The sequence below is a fragment of the Botrytis porri genome (genome assembly GCF_014898465.1).
Source record: "Botrytis porri strain MUCL 3234 chromosome Unknown BPOR_020, whole genome shotgun sequence".
NCBI lineage: Eukaryota > Fungi > Ascomycota > Leotiomycetes > Helotiales > Sclerotiniaceae > Botrytis > Botrytis porri.
In genome coordinates this window covers 195,227-212,274 of record NW_024066094.1, presented here as the reverse complement: position 1 = coordinate 212,274, position 17,048 = coordinate 195,227, and the positions used below count along the sequence as shown (strand labels likewise).

General features: G+C 43.9%; 6 protein-coding genes across 6 annotated transcripts; 2 read left to right on the top strand and 4 right to left on the bottom strand.

Annotated features, from left to right (window-relative positions):
• Positions 1-27: 27 nt before the first annotated feature.
• Positions 28-1,153, bottom strand: EAF01_011221 (uncharacterized protein; the record flags this gene model as incomplete). Its single annotated transcript, XM_038919478.1, has 2 exons — positions 28-986; positions 1,114-1,153. The coding sequence occupies 2 exons, from the start codon at positions 1,151-1,153 to the stop codon at positions 28-30; spliced, it is 999 nt and encodes a 332-aa protein (XP_038764992.1).
• Positions 1,154-1,377: 224 nt separating this feature from the next.
• EAF01_011220 (uncharacterized protein) lies at positions 1,378-3,065 on the top strand. The gene is made up of 5 exons (XM_038919477.1): positions 1,378-1,731; positions 1,780-1,872; positions 1,971-2,333; positions 2,585-2,946; positions 3,004-3,065. Exons 1-5 carry the CDS (start codon positions 1,501-1,503, stop codon positions 3,017-3,019), a joined length of 1,065 nt encoding a protein of 354 aa, XP_038764991.1. The 5' UTR covers positions 1,378-1,500; the 3' UTR covers positions 3,020-3,065.
• Positions 3,066-4,575, bottom strand: EAF01_011219 (uncharacterized protein). Its single transcript, XM_038919476.1, has 4 exons — positions 4,386-4,575; positions 4,286-4,325; positions 4,210-4,226; positions 3,066-4,144 (listed from the first exon to the last, which is right to left on the bottom strand). The coding sequence occupies exons 1-4, from the start codon at positions 4,444-4,446 to the stop codon at positions 3,633-3,635; spliced, it is 630 nt and encodes a 209-aa protein (XP_038764990.1). The 5' UTR covers positions 4,447-4,575; the 3' UTR covers positions 3,066-3,632.
• Positions 4,576-4,771: 196 nt separating this feature from the next.
• On the bottom strand, positions 4,772-7,011 carry EAF01_011218 (uncharacterized protein). Its single transcript, XM_038919475.1, has 4 exons — positions 6,632-7,011; positions 6,450-6,571; positions 6,223-6,388; positions 4,772-6,165 (listed from the first exon to the last, which is right to left on the bottom strand). Exons 1-4 carry the CDS (start codon positions 6,702-6,704, stop codon positions 5,069-5,071), a joined length of 1,458 nt encoding a protein of 485 aa, XP_038764989.1. The 5' UTR covers positions 6,705-7,011; the 3' UTR covers positions 4,772-5,068.
• Positions 7,012-7,458: 447 nt separating this feature from the next.
• EAF01_011217 (uncharacterized protein) lies at positions 7,459-11,250 on the top strand (the record flags this gene model as incomplete). Its single annotated transcript, XM_038919474.1, has 3 exons — positions 7,459-7,716; positions 7,768-9,340; positions 9,392-11,250. The coding sequence occupies 3 exons, from the start codon at positions 7,459-7,461 to the stop codon at positions 11,248-11,250; spliced, it is 3,690 nt and encodes a 1,229-aa protein (XP_038764988.1).
• A 1,656-nt stretch (positions 11,251-12,906) lies between these two features.
• Positions 12,907-16,785, bottom strand: EAF01_011216 (uncharacterized protein; the record flags this gene model as incomplete). Its single annotated transcript, XM_038919473.1, has 3 exons — positions 12,907-12,973; positions 13,076-15,873; positions 15,928-16,785. The coding sequence occupies 3 exons, from the start codon at positions 16,783-16,785 to the stop codon at positions 12,907-12,909; spliced, it is 3,723 nt and encodes a 1,240-aa protein (XP_038764987.1).
• Positions 16,786-17,048: the final 263 nt, after the last annotated feature.

Sequence of the window (17,048 nt, the reverse complement as noted above, 5' to 3'; positions counted from 1 at the left end):
ACCCCTCCACATTTCTCTCCTCCATCATCAAACAACCAACTCTTTCTCCCCCTTCAAAACCGACTCGGCCCTTCTAATAAGCTCTTCATAAATGGTCCAAGCCAAGGCAGAACTAACAGCCTTTCTCCCCATTCTCAATCCCAATCCATCAAAAAGACTCTTTACCCCCTCTTCCACCACCATCTTCTTCCCCGCCATAATCAGATTTGTATATTTCTTCGGCTGCAACTGAATCCTCGTTTTAATCGCATCAAAAGGATTCGTAATCGCCGTCGCCAGCCCTGCTGCCAATACTCCCGATCCAAAATTGATCGAAGCGCTTGTACTCCCCTTCATATTTTTACTCAGCCCCAAATCCACCTTCTCAGCCAATCCCTCCACTTGAGGCGACGAATGTACAATCTGACTCAATCTCTTCTTCAACTCTTCATAAAACAACACATACAATCCCGCATACGGCGCATCCCTAATCGCCGTGGCTCCGAACCCAGAAAAGAATCCTCGAAATCCTTCAGTGAGGAATATATCTCGTCCGGCACCCACGATCGATTTGTACGCATATAAATTCGATTCATATCTTACTTTAATAATGGTCATAGGCATGAGAATAAACCCCGCTCCAGCTCTCGCCACCGCCCCCGTGGTCAAATTCGCTAGATTCGATAACTTGGGTAGACTGGATGAATGTACCATGGTCTTCTGATCCACGACCCCAATCGTCCGGAGGAGATTCGATCTTGCGACATTCTGTCGCAGCGCATTTAAACTGGTGAAGTATATCGCGGAACCGAATCCGGTGCGTAGAGCCGAGGGAACGGTCCCCCGCCAGAAAGACAGAATGCTATTGGGTGACTGCGAGAGCTCGCGAATGGTGGTGTAGAGAGAGGCATGGTTACTTTGTTGCACACGGGTTTTGAGAAGATCGGCGGGTTGGAGGAGAACGGCGGAGAGAATTCCTGATCCTAATCCTGCTCCGAAGTGGAAATCTGGACGAGGAACATGATGTTAGTTTTGCATTCTTACCGGAGTGAATTAGATTGAATTGAACTGGTCTGTAGGTAAAATATACTCGAAGTGGCGGGGCAAATATCTCCTAGCTAGAGAAATACATACAAGACGAGGATTTTTTCCCAGCATTTCCTCCATTTGACATTTCGCTTTGCTAAATTTATAATGGCATTTCGGTTGCTAATTGATGAAGGAATTGGATTCTTTTATGAATCCAAAAGTTGCTCACGTCAGGTTGCAGTATTGTGAGAGTGGAGAGTTTTCGGGGTTGTTCAAAAAATGTTTCGTTAAAAGATCGGGTGCTTTGATTTCTTTGATGGACGTCATTTTTTTCGGAATTCCGAAGAGGATATAAAGTGAGATATTAGATTTGAATCTCTCGATTACTGAGATGGAATACTGATATTATCTATATCTATATCTATATCTATATATATATCCATATATATATAATGGTCCAATGTATTTAGATGACAATTGCTGAGGTGAATTATGTTTCATCTGAAATCACAATCCCACTTTCCCGTCCTGGCCAAACTCCGTTTCCATCCCATCAGATGCTTCATCGTTTGTCAGCAGTATCGACCAATATCAATTTCAATATCAAGTCACACTTCCAGAGTATCTTTTCTCAAGAATACCAGATCATCTTCCAATCCCTCTCTTGATCATCCAAAGAAACCCTTCAAAATGGATCAAGATCAAAATCCAGAAACTATCATTGTAAGATATCACCCCCATTCACATAAAAACACAACTAACTCTTCTCAGGGGATAGGACAATTATGTTCCACAGCAGACATTGAACAGAATCTTCTTACGTGTCAAAAACTTGCCAAAGAAGCCTCAGAGCAAGGAGCAAAAGTTTGTTTCTTCCTTTCCTTTGCCCCAATCCAAATACACAAATCTCAAATCTCAATTCTCAATATCCATCATCTCAGCTCACATCACATCAACCCTAGGCACTCTTCCTCCCCGAAGCTACAGACTACATAACCACCCCAGGCTCACCACCCACCTCCCTCTCTCTCGCTCTCCCTATGAATACATCCCCCTTCGTTCTTGGTCTCCAGTCATCCGCCAAGAAATATTCCCTAGCCATAAACGTCGGAATCCACGTCCCAAACGCTTCTGGAAACAAGGTCCTCAATCGATCGATCTGGATTTCCGAGTCTGGAGAAATAACAGGTCAATATGATAAAGTCCATCTTTTTGATTATGCAGCTGCGGGGTTGAAGGAAAGTGACAGTGTGGAAGCTGGAAAGACGATTGGAGGACCAGTTGAGACGTGTGTAGGGAAAGTGGGATTGTTGATTTGTTTTGATGTGAGTCATGCTTTTCTTGGTTGTTATGTGGAGTTGAGTTTGTACGATTTTGAGTGAAGGATCAGAAAGAGAGATATCATAGTTGATATTTCTGTGAAACGGTCTACGATACTATATTGGCTCTTGTTTCTTTCCAATTCTCGGTTCTTTTACTCCTCCTGGTCATCCCCCCCTTTCTTAAGTCATGCAACATTCAAATCTCCTCCCCCTTCCACGTAAACCCCAAATTAACACCCCTCACCAACCCATAGCTCCGCTTCCCCACTGCCTCCCTCCATCTCCGCACCCGAAACACCCAGATCCTTACCTACCCCTCCGCCTTCACCATTCCCACCGGCCTCTTACATTGGGAAACTCTTCTCCGCGCTCGAGCAATAGAAACCCAATCTTACGTCATCGCCGCCGCGCAAGTCGGTTCTCACAATGCTAAACGGGAAAGTTACGGACATAGTATGGTTATAGATCCGCTGGGGAGGGTTGTATTGGATATGGGAGGTGCGGGTGATGTGAAAGGAGGAGAGAGCACTCTTGCGGGAGGAAAGTTGGGAATTGCGAGGATTAATTTGGCGAAAGTGAGGGAAGCGAGGGAAAAGATGCCGTTGGTGGCTAGGACGTAAGTATCCTTAGTGTTTTGCGATATATTTAAGTAGTTGCTGATAGATTGACTTAGTGATGTTTATGAGTGAGGAATGCGAAGTCAACAACCAGGAATGAACAGCCAACAATAGAATAGTAGTAGTAGTAAATTCATAATCGATTCGATCTATATAGCTATGCTAAGACCATGCGATGCGCCTGTATCTGTGTCTAATTGAATGAAGTAGATAGGAAAAAGATATAAAAACCTACCCCCCCTCGGTGTCCCACCGAACAATAGAATATAGACGAGATATAATAAATATAAAGAGGGATATAACGATCTTAATTATGTACACCGTGTTCTTGTTTCCTACCATAAAATCCTTTTGATGCAAAGTAGTTGATATCTATGCCAACCATTCCTGTCCATTGTTGAACCCCGTTTTTGATAACCCATTTTCTGAATGTAAATGCTCCATTCAATCATCAATCCGTACCCGTAAAATAAGCCCCTGATCTGAAAGATAAACGCTCAGCTCTGTGTTCTTTAAATAGCAAAATACTTTGTCTCTCTTAGCCATCACCATGATCTACCTTCGCTACCCCATGCCACTTGCTACCCCGCACCCACACTTCCCCGGTTTCACACCTTAATTCCCCGCACTCTCTCATGTCCGTTCACACCTGTACAACTTGTCTCTCGCGACCCCCACGAATCGTTCACAACCCCTTCTTACCCTTCTTCCCACTTCTCTCTCTTTCCCGCTTGGCATAAATTTCAGCTGTAAATGGATCCTCAAATCTCAGTGCCAAAAGATAAACCACCAACACCTCGACCGTGAGTAAGATGCCCGCAGGCTTTCCCCACAGAAGTGCTGTACCCAAGAAACTCATTGTGCTTCCATAATACATTGGTGCACTACTGACATTGAATGGAAAGCCCGTCACCATCTTATCCATCAAGATTCCAAAATAATCACCAAGATATGTACCCGTGACACCAAGAGCCCACATGGAACTCAAGACGAGTGTGTTACCGGCAAGAAGGAGTGCATAAGATGCATAGTGAACAAGTGGAGAGAGTAGTAATGGATGAGTAGGTTGAGAGCGAAGGGCGCGTTCATAGAGGAAATCGCGGAAGATCCCGAGGGAGAAGATGGTGATGGCGAGGAAGTAACATCCATATCTTGAGTTTCCATTGAAGAGTTTCGTGAGGACTTTGTTATGATATTCTGGAAATTGGGAAATTATATCAACAGGTGCTTTTGGGCTATAAGTGGGATTGTTTCAAATGTACCTTGACGAGCGACAGTGCTGAGAGATTGGGTTAGTTTGTCATTTCTTGTGAGAGAGGGGAGGAATGTGTAGCTTACTTCCAGAAAATAGGATTGAAAGCAATAGATGCTGCCGCAACTAGAAGATCTGGTTAGTATTTTAAGAAGCCATTACTGAGGTTGTTCCGTGTTGACATACTTGCGAGGCTTTTCTGGTCAAAGTCGACCAGACCTTTGTTATTACCTAGGAAACTCGTCATGGTTGTAGAGTGTATAGGAATCGATGTGAGATGTGATAATTGAGGTTATTCTACAAAAGATGGAATTGTAGAAGAAAAGAAATGGACAGATTGTCTTCTACGAGATTCTATAAAAGTGGTTGTCAAAAAAGTCATGGGAAATGTTTCACGTGAAAGTCTCAACAAAATCATTATGTATGTACAATATCCTCCCACCTCCGTACCCCTACCTGTTCTCATGACGAGAGTGACCTCAGAAAGGGAAGCTTAGTAAGCATGTGTAGAGGTGTACTCGAGTACGGTATACCACCAAGTGTTTTGCATGTAAAGACAATAACCAATGAAATCTTGAATAAGATAATTTTCATTTCATACCGACCAATATACCTAAATTTCCCTATAAATTTCGATTTGTTCATATTGTGCTACTCACTCCATTTGTTGCATTCAATACAGAATGCATAATATAATGCAATCTTTCCTCATTGCGCCATCATGAATCCCCCCCCCAAGGTCATGGTATCTTCATACAGTAAGTTTATCCCCTGGATTCCCGTGCAATCTCCATGCCCATTACGCCTGCCTTCCTTCCCTTGTCCCAAAACAATGTTACCCATGATATGATATGATTCGCTATGTCAGATCACTGTCGTCTCGTTCTGGTTTTCTTGGCTGTCGTTGCAGCATCTTCCTCTTCTTCATCTTGTCCTTTCTTCAAATCTTCATCTAATCCCCATTCGTCTTTATCATACCAATCCTCACCATCTGACATATCACGATTGTTACCGACATGTCCTTCGGCTTTTGTCCATTTCAAAACCAAATGGCGCATACGATCGGCTCTCAATAATCCGTCATACACTTTCTGGGCTCCTCGGATAATCTCTTCTTGCTTTTGAATATAGTGTACCAATAATCTCCTTAATTCGTCAGCCTCTCCATGAGGTAGATAAAGATCTCGATCGGGATACGAGTTCTCGGGTGCCAAGAAATAAGGATGAACGAAAGGTTCGCCATTCAAATCGGGTGTGATAGACCTCGAACGAGTCGCATTGTCGAACACCGCCTGTGCTTGGGCGCGAGTCCTCATACGGCGAGGAACGGCATTCATGACCGTATCGTCTTCATTATCCTCAGCCGTTGGCTCGATATCCATTGCGTCTCCTGGTTCTTGCGAACCCTCTTGGTCCATCTCAACATTGTCTGGCGGTGGGGTTAAACCATGTGCCAATTCTGAGTCGTTGCCAGTGCCGTTCGCGGCAGTTGTGTCGGTAATTTCTCCATTTGCCGAGTTAGATGTCATATCTCTGTCAACATCCAACGCCCTTCCCTTCCCTTTCAAAGCCTGAAGGGCAGCGACTCCTGAGGCAGCATCACTCTCGATACCCATAATCATCAATCCTGAAGCAGCTACGCTATCGTCGTCAGAAGCCAGAGCTACTCTCGACATCATATCCGCGTGCTGTTTTGCAATTCTCTTTACCTGAGCCCGACGACGTTCCGTTTCTGTCTCGAAGAAAGAAGCATCATATTCAGTTTCGACCGTTTCACACGGCATCCAAGTATCATGGCCACTGAGTCGAGTTAGGAGATGTTTAATCTTCCATAAAGATGCCATTTCTTTCTGAAGCATCTCTCCCGCATTTCTTGTTAATTCTGTTAGAACTTTTGATGTGAAGGGCTGCGATAATTTTGGATGGTCAGGTAAATCGGAGACAGAGGTTAAAGGTGCAAGGAGTTCTACTCGAAAGAGTTAGCAAGAGACTTCCAAAGTAACAATACTTTGGAATGACGAACCCTCTAGTTTTATATTTGCATATGGATCGAATTCTGCTGCTGCTGCTTTCGCGATTGAAATCTTCTCTTCATCTTCTTCGTCGCTATCGATCTTCTCGCCGTCTTCGTCAAAAAGCGGGGGTTTCCTACTAATAATATCTCTCGTGTAGCCGGCGTGATCAATTGTCTATTGGTAGATAAACATTAGACACAGATTTTAAATACTCTCCCCAAAGTGCAAAGATTACCTCTCGGTATATATGTCGACCATTTGGCGGGGCCAATTGACCTTGCTGCACGTATCTTGCTCTCTTTCGTAATTTGTTTCCTCGATTTGTAAGTCTTTCGATCGAAGCATCGGAATCTGATTCTGCCAAATTATATCAGATATATCGATCAACTTATTCCTCTAGTGTAGACCAGTATATACCATATGCTTTTCTCTTGACTGCTCTTTTCATAGCAATGATTGTATCCGCGATCATAGCAGCTTGCGAAGCCATTGTGACAATTTGCGAGATGTGTAAACGAGAACAATGTTTTTATGGCAGCTATATTCTCAAATTCCTACGAGCATGCCGTGATTGTTCGCATTCGATAAAAGCATCCAAGAACTGAATCTGGGGTGCCTTGAGTACGGGGTTGTTATGGCAGGTATTTGATCGCAATGAGTTTGTGGGAAATCGAATGTTTGCGCCGGTTTACTTATCCTTAAGTATGGGAAACAAGATGAGTTTCAAGTTTCTTATATCGAGACGTAGGTAGGAGGGCAAGAAATGGGCAGAGAGGAATTTACAATGTACAATAGAAATAAATCGAGAATGATGAAAGTTATCTAAAGAAGCTTTGTACTTACTAGGAGGGTGCAGCACGAGGCTACATCAATCGGCATGTCGGTGCTTACATTGGAGAATGATCCGTGCATCGCAAAATAATCAGCCTTTCGTAAGTAATCTATGGTTGAACCTCCAGCTGTGTACTTCAGTAGGATGGAAACATTGAAAATTGATACTCCAGTATATTACGTTTGAGTAACAGTCTTATCCTATATCCTCTTCCATCAATAGTGTGATATCCCAAGAGGCTGCGTTCAGGTCCAAGCTATTCGTCGAGTTCAGCCTTGCCTATCTTCACGCTCGAATGATCTATTCCACAATCAACCAATCTATGTTTACAAAATAACATTATCTGGCAACGAATTCTGGGCTACTTCCATCTGTAGTCTTATGGAGCTATCGAGACCACAAGACCATCAAGATGGATGGGTATGCGACTCCATATATTGCGCATAATTTACCACTGCTCATAGTCTCCGGTTTGGGAGCTGATCCATCGCCGACCAATGCCAGATTGAAGGAAGGAGGCGTGCTAATCACTTCTGATGTTGCCCCGTTGGAATCAGAGGATGCAAACTTCATTCTACAGTATTTCAAAAAAAGTGACGCGGAAAATCTGCCATGGAACGGACACGAGCATAGTGAGAAGAATAAGTTCAGAGTGAAGGTTATTGGACGGGTAGCTACAGATGGACCACTCTTCTTGGAGTTAATCACTGAAGGTTCATAGGATTATATATTACCAAGTCGCAAAGCTCCACCTCCAACGAATGCCTCGCGTTCCCCCGGTTCTGGGAGCCCTGTCCCTAATTCTAGACTAATTTTGCACTCCCCATTATCTCCATTGACCCCTGGATCAACGGTCTTCCCAGATGGATTGCTGGATACAAAGTGGTTAGACAAACACCAAGATCTCGTACCAAGCGCATATCTTGCATTCTACAGCTTTACATCTGATCCGAACTTGGCAACTTTACATGATAATCAGCTGAAAACGGATATCAACAATATAAAAAATATATTGAACAAATCGGGTTACAAAACTAGGCTTATAGTTGCATTATTGAGCGAAACACCCGGCGTGCCACTTCCTGATGTAGAAGAGCGTCTTTCTAATATTCGTAAAGCAACTGGTCTTGATTCGAAAACTTCCTTATTTTTCTTACCTCCACAAAGCTCCTCTGTTGAAATTGAAGCATTTGTCGATACGATCTATTTTACTATATACCCGCTTTGTGTTGAATATTATCGTGACTTGAGCAAGCACTCAAGAAGGAAGCGCAATAGAGGCGTGGTTCCACCTCCAACAGCTCCTCCCACGTCAGGAACTTCACAAACATTAACAGGACAAGGATGGAATGTGAGGTATGACTTTAAGCTTGGAGTCTTTGCCGAATTCAGGCAGGAAATGGATGTAGCTGTTCGTTCATATGAAAGTGGCTACGAAGCATTGTTGGGTGAAGAGGTCCTTGAAGCTATTGCTACATGGAGTCCTCGATTTAATGAAGGGCGTCTCATCGCCGATGTATTCGCAATCAGAATAATGCGTTGTCTACTGTGGAATGGACATTCATCAACTGCAGTCCGCAGATGGCAGATACATCGGGATAGGATACGTAACTTTGTGGATCGTAGAGGTAAAGGTTCATCGACATATGGCTGGCAGGCATGGGAAGCTCGTTGGGCAACTATCATGGCTGAAATGATTGAGAAAGTCAACTTCACGGATTTTACTCAATCTAACTCGACCATATATTTACCACTTGACAAAGTTACCTCAAGTGGGGTGCAACCATGGGAGAACCTCCATCATCCAGGTTATTGGTATCGCGAGGCTTCGAAACATTTAATGGCTCGTCGAGCTCTTGCTTTAGCAATACCAGAGGAAGATAGGTCTCCGCCTGGATCATCCCCCGCTTCACAAATTGCGAGTAGAGTTTATACTTATGATACATATCTTTGCCCTCAACCTCATGAGGAAAATCCTTTACCAGGTCGGACAGGCGTTGATCATGCAAGTCTTATAATTGACGTCTTGAACAAAGCCATTACTGAATTTCAGGCGAGAGGACAACACCGTCTAGTGCAGGAGCTCCTATTTCAATGTGGAAAGGAACATATGAAAAGGGAAGCATGGGACGATGCATTGCGAATTCTTCGCGCCCTATGGCAGAAAATGACATACAGGAATGAGGGGTGGTGGGTTGTAGTTGAGGAGATTGCATGGACTTTAAGAAAGGCTGCTGCTAAGGTCGGCGATGGAGGCACAGTTGTTGCTGTGGATTGGGAACTTCTCCATACCTGTCAGTACATCATGACAGATAAATTCTATCATTCATTAACATTTAACATAGGCTTTGCTCGTCAATCGAACTGGCATTACAATATCGAAAAGTCTTTAGACGGCCTAAACACAGTCAAGGTGAAGCCCGCTATCGTACTTCATGCCGAAGAAGTTCAATCCTTCTTGACTGCGTCATATGCTTTCGAAAAGTCTGAAGGGAAAGTGGGTGAGCATTCATTGTCTCAACTGGCAATCAAGTCTTCTGCTTTAGCTTCATCGACGCCTGTAACCATTAGCGAAATACGCGTAGAGTTTACAGGTAGTATGAAACCCATTCTTCTACGGCATGAAATAAACACTGAATCTTCAGAGACCGTGAAAGCTGGCGTCTTGTTCAGAAAGACTTCCTTGGTTGACGAATCGACTGCGAAAAAGGGTCATGATCCTGAAGATCCACCGACTCGACACACGTTGACAAGCTATGAGGATCTTACTTTTAGTCCTGGTCAGGTTAAAGCTTTCGAGTTTGTCAATCTACTGCGAGAAGCAGGTGATGCAAAGGCTCTGAAAGTCACCTTTTCGATTGCCTCGGAGCTTTTCGATTTTGATTATGTCCATTCATTTGACAGGCCATCATTCCCTGAAATGTGGTATGGGGAAGGTGGAATGAAGAAGAAGATTGTTCGTGCCAGGCCATCATCCATTCACGTACTTCCAAAACCACCTAAGCTGGAACTACGTATCCTCGAATTCCAAGAGCAGTATTACACAAATGAACTCATCTCTCTACGTCTCGAAGTGAAAAATGGAGAGGAAACCGATTCTGTTGTAGACCTGGAAGCCCGTCTTCTTGGAGAAAACATTCCATCAAATATTGTCTTACGGCGTCTCGATAAGATGAATTCACCAAGTGATACTGAATCTGAAGAAGATGATCATGAACTATCACTAGGCACTATTGCCAGTGGCTCTTCTATCACAGTAGAAATGATCATCTCATCAACAGATCTGCCAGCGGTCTATGATCTAAGTCTTAAAGCTTCATACAATCTCGTGACAGATTTGGAAACACCTATCTCACAGGCCATGTCAGCACAACTTTCAATCTTTAACCCCTTTGAGGCTAACTATGATTTCTCTCCACGAATTCATCCAGACTCCTGGCCGAGCTTCTTTACACATGAAGAGCCATTGGAAACCAGTCAAGATGGACAAGACAATGATCGTGAAGCCTTTGGATTGGCACAAAAATGGTGTCTAACAACTCGCTTTGCTTCATTCGCAACAGAAGACGTAATCGTCGAAGATATTGACGTTGATATACTCGGTTTACAAGGTGCCATCAAATGTTCCACAAAGAGACTAACCACAATACCCGAAGGCGGCATAAGAATTAGTCCTAATGAACTCGAAGAAGCTCAATTCGATACTTTTACGCAAAAATACTCATTGGATGATCGAGGCACAGCCACTCTTGACTTATCTCTCGTCATTAGATGGCGTAGAAATAAAGATGGATCCACTACAAATACATGTATAGTACCTGTCCCGAGACTGCTCGTCTCAAGTAGCGAACCAAGAGTCCTAGCTGCAGTAACTTATTCTTCGACTATCCCATCTATGATACACTTCGACGTCACGATCGAAAACCCTTCACATCACTTTCTCTCATTCGCAATTACAATGGATCCTAGTGAACAATTTGCATTTTCAGGAGTCAAACAGAGTACGCTGCAATTAGTGCCGCTTTCGAGAAGAACGGTCAAATTTAGATTATTGCCGACAGCTAGAGGGGAATGGATTGGTCCTATTACGTGTGTGATTAGAGATAGGTATTTTCAAAAGGTGTTGAAGATTGCGCCGACAGAGGGAATGAAGAGTGATAAGGAGGGATTACTTATTTGGGTGCCGAGTGATGAGGAGTTTTGATTTGGGTATGAGGTTAGGGATGTATATCTTAGATGAAGAATTTATTGATTCGTTCTTACAGTGGACTTGGTGTTCTTGTTGTGCTCTTATGTGACTTGAACGTGTATTCACAGGCGTTATGTTCGATACGTGGTACGATGTAGTGTTTCGTGTTTCGTAAATTCATCAATGACAAGGCATATTCAACACCCTCCTTTTGAACCTGAGCCAATGCCGTGCTTGCAAATTAAAAGAGACAATTACCCACTTCATGACCCCTAAGTCGTTCACTTCCCTAGAACCCATCCATCTGTGCAAACCACAAGCCCCAAAACCCAACTCACCATTACCTCCTCACCGCCCGCCGCCCGCCGCCCGCCGCCCTATCTCTGTCCCCTTCCTCTCCTCTCCCCCCCTCTCTAATATAACCCAAAAGTCGCCGCCCTATCCCCATCCCCTTCCCAACCCCACCCCACATCTCCCATATATTCCCCAAATTCACCTCTCCCACCACAAGCACCCCCAACGTCTCGCTGGCGCAGCGGTAGGGTTCACTCATTTCCGAATAAATGATTGCCCGCCTCTCTACTCGCATTCGGGGGGCTTCGAATCGGACAGTGACGCTGGGGTATCGGCCACACCTGTGAAATAACAATCGGGTGTACTGGGGCTGATACTTAGGCGGTTCATTGGGGTTGAAGAGCGTCGCGCTCTTTGACTTTTGCTGGTTTGGTGGGGGGGGGGGGATTTGATTACTTTGATTGGGAGGAAGAAGGGTGAAAGTGAATATTATATATGGAGATGCCTCTTTTTTTGTGGGAACTGAGAGATGGGACGAGATGAGATGGGATGATAGCGAGTGGGAGTTCTCTTTCTTCACTGACTATCCTCGCTCCTTTATCTTGGCGTTTCTCAATTGAGTTCCTGTATGTATATATCTGTATCTACTCAGGATAGAAATGAAAATCAAGCTCTCTAGACTTCACTGGAGCCGCTTTCCGCTATTCGAACCTCACTTCTCTCCGCATACAAATAGCAAGCCGTTGTGACCTCAGCTCTTTATCGCGCATCTGAAACCCGCATAAACGAAAAGCTTCTTGAACTTGACTTCACTTGAACAAATCCGTTCCCGCTATTCAATCTTAACTTCAAGAGCTCGTAAAATATTCCTCTCTTGATTCATACTTCTCACCTCACATCTCTGCTCACACTTCCTAGACGAGATGATTTTAGCATAAACCTAGCGCTCAGTGACAACACAATTACCGCAAGTTTTCATCCACTGTTTACCAGTCTCACACTCTCAACATGGGAAATAAATATTCATGTTCGCATATCTTCATTCCGATCTCAACGTCCATTTGCACTTCTCTTCACTTCGCACTTCAACGCTACGTCGATTACCGATTTCCACACATGAGCACTGTAAGCTGTGAGTCCACTATGTACCCATGAATCCAATCTAGTCCTCGTATATACACCACATCACACCACAACAAACTCCACACCATTCATCCTCTACTCTCCTAACATAACCACTCGATAGTTTTGTCCGCCAAAACTCCCTTCATCAAGACGATATGGTATTCGTCTCCAAACTCCATACCAATGATGCATTCAGTAAGATCAACCCAACGCCTCTGCTAAAGTGCCAAACGCTCAAATGCAACCAGTCAGCTATGAACTCAAATCCCCAAACAAAGCATCAATAACTTCATCTAACAGCGTAAATGTAAGATGTGCACTAAACTTGTATGTTAGTCTTGCCTGAGTTCATTCTGTTCAATTTTAACACACCCCCATCCCTTAATTCGACTTTCAAAAAACAGAAAAGGAAAACACTTACTTCAGCCTTGGATTGTTGAACGTAGCAAATATCCTCCGACTAGCCGCCTGCGCATTAACTCTACCTACCACACTCCCCGCCAAATCCGGTATCAGAGTTGCCAACATCAAACTTGCTTCTTTTCTGCTCTTGCTCTTCTCCCCCATCGTTCTGGCCTTCCCTTCCACCTTCTTCTCTCCCCCAGGCCACATTGAATCTTTAAGTATCGAAATATACTTTACGATCATATCATCCTGGATAAACCCCTTTACATTTTCCCTAACTTTTCTCTCTATTGTTCCACCTAAAAGTTGGTGAAGAACAACCACCACAGCACGGCCACGCAACCAATTATTCCCACGATTGAGTTCGAAGACTTCAAGGAAGATGTCGCAGATAGGTTTCACGAAAGGTTCTAATTCCTTGTCTTCGAAGGCGTTCAATTCTGCTTCTGCTTCGGCTGCTGTTAGAGGGTCCTCGCTTATTGTTGAGGGCATGGTGATGAGCTGGTTGGTTGCTGCTGATAAGAGGTTTTGTCCCGCAACTGAAAGTTGATCTAGCACTGGAATATTTCCTAAAATATCTTCCATTCCATCTGTTACTGAGTTGTAGAATCTTGTCATGATATCCTTCTTATTATCGATGGCACCCGCGTCTTCTAGTTCTGGAGCCAAAGCACTTTGAGAAAGAAACGCGCGCAACTCTCGACTTCGACATACATCTGGTAATAGAAGAATTTCTCGGAGATATTTTTCTAATGCCGCACGTCGCTTTTGAAGGAAGTCACCCTGTAATTTCATAACCATCCGCCTACGAGGAAAATCAAGATGTCCTACTGATGGATACTTGATTCTCAATCGTTGATGAAGTTCATGAAATTCGCTATAACGTCGAGTAACGGTCCAAGTTGCAGCTGGCATCTGTTCTCCGGCTTTTCTTTGCACTTCGATAACGTAAACAGCATACTCTTTACCATCGTCCTCTTTTCCAACCATGATCGATTTGATTTTGATCGTGGAACGTCCATAAAGACTGTTATCACTCTCTTGGATAACATATTGTTGCCTCTGAAGCTCTTTACGACGAATTTCTCTTTCTAAACTAGCTTTCGACTTTCGCAAAATTCTAAGCTCGGCTGTATTGTTTGTGAGTTCAGCTTTTCTTGTTAATGAATCAACCACAGCGTCTTGAGCTATAAGTCGATCAATATCAGTAGTGAGAAGAGTGATGGCTTCTGCTAGACCTAAATCACCAGGAGCTGCCTCGTGGACTTGATCTTGGTTATCTTCATCGTCATCTTTCTCAGGATCGTCATGTTCGTCGGAAAGAAATCTTTCTTCATCCCCAAATAGATCGTTATCTGTAAATACACCAATTCTAGATGAAGTGTTAACAAGTCCGAGAGATGCTATACTTGGCTTTTCCGTTCGTTCGTGTCTGTCAGCCCCTTTAATATTCTCAAGGCCGAATAGATCCGCTCGCTTGTGATCACTTGAACTCCTGTTTGAGATGTCGTTTGACGTGGAATTAACGCTTGGAACTGGCGAGTCCGGGGTATCATTAGGGCCAAATAGTGAGCTTCGAATATCATCAATATTAGGCTTATCCTCCATGATCGTGTTCAACGCTGCTTCCATGGCTTGCACAACATTGTTATCTGGAACAATCACGCCAGGCTCTTGATCAAGACTCATTATTGAATTTGCCATTGCATCGCTATCCAGGTCGTCATCTTCAAACAAGGGAGTTTCCTCATCTAGAGAGGCTCGAGAATTTGACATAGGATCTGATTGCTGGGTGGTTAAATCAGTGAACGACATGGCAGCCCGACGTAAATCTGACCTCTTTGGAATCAATTTTGATGAACCTCTTGAGAAAGAAGGGGACCGTGTGTTGACTGTCATGGTAGTATTTGACCTAGGAGCTATCGACGGTTTCCGCGTTGTATTCTCCATATTAAGTGACGGCGCTGGAGAAGGTTGGCGAACTTTTGAAGCTTCTTGAGATGTGAGACATTTGTAGAAAAGATCTGACCTTTTAAAATGTGGGAAGAATTTATCTTGCATTACTTCCAGTGCAGAAGTTTGAGCGCGTAATATAGCTCTTCTAGCCATAAAGTATTGTTTTGAAGTTGCCTTATTACCCGCCTTGAGAAACTCCTGGACAATACGTTTCGAAGTATCCGGGACTTTGAGTTCTGGTTTAGAGAGATACGCATCGTTTATCTGGGCAAGATCCGTTCTATCGGCATCAGTCCAAGGGGCAATTGTAGTCGGAACTTCCTCGTCATCTGCACCATCATCCTCGAGAGGATTTCGAAACCCATCGACTACAATCCAAAACTGTACAAGAGACATACAATTCTGCCTGTCCATATATTCCATGAAATATGAAAGACCAGAAGGATCGTGTAACAGATCCACAAGTGACGCATTTTCGAGCTTTGATGCTTGAACGCCATTGCGACCTGGTTGCGAAACCAGAGCTCCGCGATCACCTGTGGCAGCCAATTGGCTCACCCTTTCATCCAGTATTCTCTTTCCAATATCAAGTCGTCGCAAGTATACCGGATCTTGTCCATCCTTCAAAGCATCTCGCTTGAATTGACTAGATACCTCACTTCGAAACCTTCTGGCATCCGACAGATTATTCGTCTTCCTGATCGCGCGGATGAATTTTTCGAACTTCCTTTCATGATCTCCCGGTGACAATCTCGGAAACTGCGCAGTACGATTCGATTTAGGAGCGGGTGATGCATGCTCATCTAGTGCAGCTCGAAGTTTTCGCACAGTTGATCTATCTTGAAGCATAGAACGTCCCTATATTGTGTTAGCGCAAATATCTCGAAGTTGATGATAATTAGGGTTATATACATATGCTTCCATTATCTGATTCCACATATCCGGATCAGAAAGCATTTGCATTATGGGGAAAAGAACGGCACAAGCCACCAATTCCCTGATCAAAACTCCCACCGCACGACTCCCGATAGCATTCTCTGGTAGAATCTCCGGCAGCAGTTTTTGAGTCAAATCCCGTAGATATTCTTGTTGTACCAGCTTCGTATCCGAGAAGGCCAGAGATGCCGCAGCATGTAGTTTCCCATCATTATATTTCGCCGCTATCGCAAGGTCCAACTCATCAGATTCCGTAACACTCCGGTTCAAATTCTTGCCTCTAATAGCAACTTCCGCATTATAGAACTCCTTGAAATGCCCTGTCAGAATAGGTACAAAACGGGTTGTCACAACCTCCACCAAATCTATATCCAGTAATCGATCCCGCAGATTGACAAGAGCCAATCTTATCGTCTCGTCGACCTCATTGGTAAATGTCGGGTTCCTGCTAATACTCCCATACCACGAAGCCACAAAATCGCGAAGTATGAGGTCTAAGAAGTCGTCGAGGGCGCATGATACCATAAAGGAGTCTGGGAGCAATGGCTTTCGTACATGCATTTGTCGTGTGCGTAACGCGGCTATTTCCTTCTTCCATTTCGTCGCTGCCAGAAATGCAGGCCCTTTTGGTCGGCGCACAATATGTTCTTCTCCGTATTGTGAACCTCTAGATGTAAGAAGAAGTACAGCTATGAGCCCCACGATTGGTACAATCAGTCCTGCGACAAATGCATATCCAATCCAGCGCAAGGTCGGGATCCAATTGGTAGCAAATCCCCAAGCAAAAAACACGGCGATACCAGCTAAGATCACATCCCGACGACTCAGGGCCATAATCTGTGAAGGGCAATTGTATTTATGAACAGCATTTTTAGTGAGAACTTTTTTTTGGAAGCTCTATTGAGGTCTCACAATGGTTGTAGCTTTCGGCTTCCAGGGTCCTCGCGTAATCTTTCCATTTCATTTCACATGCACTATGATCAGTCACGGTCGACGAGCATGTTAATCTTTTCACAATGGGAGAATAGACAATTTATGAATTGGAATGTAGGCAAGATTTCGAATTATTTTTTCAGCAGGTTTCTCTGTTTGACCTT